At 46.4% G+C, this 3600-nt stretch overlaps 1 protein-coding gene across 4 annotated transcripts in view; it reads right to left on the minus strand.

Moving 5' to 3' along the window:
* The window catches only part of DEPDC5 (DEP domain containing 5), a 166880-nt gene that overhangs the window by 36478 nt on the left and 126802 nt on the right, over positions 1-3600 (minus strand). For 3 of the 4 annotated variants that reach the window (XM_011979007.1, XM_011979006.1, XM_011979005.1), the window contains 2 exons: positions 3049-3181; positions 1186-1294 (listed from right to left, as the gene is read on the minus strand). In XM_011979007.1, coding sequence (XP_011834397.1) covers positions 1186-1294; positions 3049-3181 — 242 coding nt within the window. The remainder of the gene's footprint in view (positions 1-1185; positions 1295-3048; positions 3182-3600) is intronic. The other variant, XR_001005987.1, reaches the window with a different exon arrangement.

Here is a 3600-nt window from a genome sequence, read left to right on the forward strand (position 1 = left end):
TTTTGAAATAGAGTCTCACTCTGTAGCCCAGGCTAGAGTGCAGTGGCATGATCTCGCTCACTGCAACCTCTGCCTCCTGGGTTCAAGTGATTCTCCTGTCTCAGCCTCCCAAGTAGCGGGGATTACAGGCACCTGCTGCCACGCCCAGCTAATTTTTTTGTACTTTAGTAGAGCCGGGGTTTCATCGTGTTGCCCAGCCTAGTCTTGAACTCCTGAGCTCAGGCAATCCACCTGCTTCGGCCTTCCAAAGTGCTAGGATTACAGGCATGAGCCACCGTGCCCGGCCTGCTGTTGTTTTTGAGACGGAGTTTCGCTCTGTCAACCAGGCTGCAGTGCAGTGGCACAATCTCGGCTCACTACAACCTCTGCCTCCTGGATGCAAGCGATTCTCCTGCCTCAGCCTCCCAAGTAGCTGGGATTACATGTATGCACCACCACGTCCGGCTAATTTTGTATTTTTTAGTAGAGACAGGGTTTCATAATGTTGGTCAGGCTGGTCTTGAGCTTTTGATATCAAGTGATCCGCCAGCCTTGGCCTCTCAAAGTGCTGGGATTACAGGCATGAGCCACCACACCCAGCGAGATGCTGGTCTGAATCCGGGGTGCCTCCAGTTATGTGAGCCAGTTCTGACCATGCTAAAAGAGTTTTCCCTCTGGGGAATTACTTTTTCTCATTATTTAAAAAAAAAAAAACAAAAGAAAAAAAAACCCACAGATACTTAAAATACTACTTGGAAAACTTGCTAGGGCGATAGTCTTCCTGGGGGTAGAAATGGAGTCTGAACTGGAGATCCAGCAAGTGAAAAGTGCTATGAATCACAGACTGGAGTCCATGATATGATAACCAGAACCACCTGGGCTGGGTGGGCAAGAGGGTGGGGTGCTCTAATTAAAAACAGCTACCAAAAACTGATGTGTGGGAATTTTCTCACGCCAGGTCCCTTGGCCTCTTTTAGCTTTATCTTTGACCCACACTGTTCTCACCAAGAACACACTGTAGCTTAAGAAACGCTTGTCACTCTGGCTATGCTTATATTAAGTACAAAGGCTCAAGGAATTTGACAGATCTGTCAACTTATAATACAAAGTCACACATGCAGCTCAGGAAGCACCATCATGTGAAAGAGCAAGTCACCAGGAAAAACATTTGCCCCTGTGGGCAACCGCATTCGCCTCGGCTCTGACCTCGGTCGGGCTCTTTCTCCGTTACTATCTTGTAGAAATAGAAGCCGTAGATGAAGGTCCGCCAGGCTTCGCCAGATGCGTGTGTGATGAGCTGCTCTTCCAGCATTTTCTAGGAGAGACATTGAAACTCTGAAATTCCTGCAGAGGGGCATCTTGAAGGGGCAGCCCTCAGTCATGCTCTGGAGACAAGGGAGTGACAGGAGCACTGAGGAGACCCTACCCTCCAACCCCAGACTAGACATGTCATACTTGATATATATTATATTTTAAAATGTAAACTCATATCATCAACAAATATTTCAAACATGCAGAAGGGCATAAAGAAATTCAGATGGCCAGGAGCAGTGGCTCACACCTGTAACCCCAGCACCTTGGGAGGCTGAGGTGGAGTGGATCACTTGAGGCCAGGAGTTCGAGATCAGTCTGGCCAACATGGTGAAAACCCGTCTCTACCAAAAATACAAAAATTAGCTGGTGTAGTGGTGCATGCCTGTAATCCTAGCTACTCGGGAGGCTGAAGCAGGAGAATCACTTGAACCTAGGAGGCAGAGGTTACAATGAGCTGAGATTAGCACTGTTGCACTCCAGCCTAGGTGACAAAGCGAGACTCTGTCTCCAAAAAAAAAAAAAAAAAGAAATCCACATATACCACTATTCCGCTTTCACAAATTTGACATTTCTCTATACTGATTTCAGATATTTTTATTAAAAAAAAAAAAACTCTCCATAGACTCTCCCACTCCCATTAATCTTCCTCTCCCCAGAAATAAATGGTTAGTGTAATATTATTCTTAAATAATTTTATTATATAAACATGTATGATAGAGAATATAAGGTATTCTTTTGAGATTTTAAATTTTTAAATAAAGGGCATAATATTATATCATTTTGTAAGTTGGTTTTCCAGTCCGCATTATGCTTCTGACATTTATCCATGTTGACACATGCACCTTCAGCTCATTCATTTTAACTTCTGTAGTAGCATTTCATTATTTGAATAAGGAAATCATATTCTCAGGGAGATGAGAGTGTATACGGCAAAGGCTATGCGAAACAGCACATCAAGACCCTCAAAGAGAGAACTGAGAATCACACGCTTATTCAAATCAGTTACTGATTTTAACATTTCCATGACGACAACCCAGCTGGTGAGGAAACATTACTGACTTCCAGTTGGGGCCCCTGTACAGACAGGATGGCATGAATTGGCTCAGTCAACTGGCCCTTCCCCATTTCCTTGTTGTTCCAGTTGTGCCATATTCCAGAGTTCCACTTCTGAGCAGTGTAATTAAATCCAGCAAGCATGGTGTTAAGTGCCTACCAGGTGCCAAACATGCCTGGCACTGGTGATAGAGAAATGGAAAATAAGAGGTGATCCTGCCCTCAAGGAGCTGGCTGAGGCAGGAGACAAATGAGAGACAGATAGATCTTCATGCTGTTGTGCTAAGAGCTCTGACAGAGTAAGTACAAGGTGACAGAAGGCCCGTGGGACAGAGCCTTGAATCCAGCATTGAGTCTTGAATAAGCATGCGTTGACCAGGGGAAACTGGGGGCTTGAGGTCAGAGGGAGGGCATTCCCCCAAAAATCATAGAGATTTTTCTGAGGTTTATAAGTGCACAGATTCTGTCCAAAACATTTCAGTTCAGACAATAAATTCTGCACGGTTTTTAAGTCAAGATACAGTGTACTTCAAAGCAAGACTTGCTCTTTCATCAATTCCAGAAAGGCCTCCCACTTATTAAAAATGAATCCTCACCCCAACCTGCAGATCTCATTACTGGAAAGGGTGATGGCTTCTAAGGCAGGCCCTGATTTTTCGGGACCTAAGTAAACAGCTCTGTGGGCTCCTCTTGCTGTCTCACCTGCATGATGTCGATGGCCATCGCCTGTGTCTGGATCCCCTCCACGTGGTTCACCAGCCAGTGCACCACCTCTGCGCTGATGAAGCAGTACGGTGAGAGGCCCTTCTGTTCAGAGAGCAGCTGGACTCCTGTCCTGGGTTCCATTGTGGTGAGCGGGGAGCAGGGGATGTGTGTGCCCCGTGGCAATAAGTGGAAGGAAAGATGAAAAAGAAGTGACTCCCACTACAGCATTTAATAGCATAAAGCAGTGTCCCTATGCTATTCCTAGACTCAGAGAAATACCCATGAGGGGACAAAATAAGTTGTTACAAGGGGGTCGGGCACAGTGGCTGACGCCTGTAATCCCAGCACTTTGGGAGGCTGAGGTAGGTGGATCACCTGAGGTCAGGAGTTTGAGACCAGCCTGGCCAACATAGCGAAACCCCTTCTCTACTAAAAACACAAAAATTAGCTGGGCGTGGCCGGGCGCAGTGGCTCAAGCCTGTAATCCCAGCACTTTGGGAGGCCGAGACGGGCGGATCACAAGGTCAGGAGATCGAGACCATCCTGGCT

Source organism: Mandrillus leucophaeus, unplaced genomic scaffold (genome assembly GCF_000951045.1).
Source record: "Mandrillus leucophaeus isolate KB7577 unplaced genomic scaffold, Mleu.le_1.0 Scaffold2, whole genome shotgun sequence".
Lineage (NCBI taxonomy): Eukaryota > Metazoa > Chordata > Mammalia > Primates > Cercopithecidae > Mandrillus > Mandrillus leucophaeus.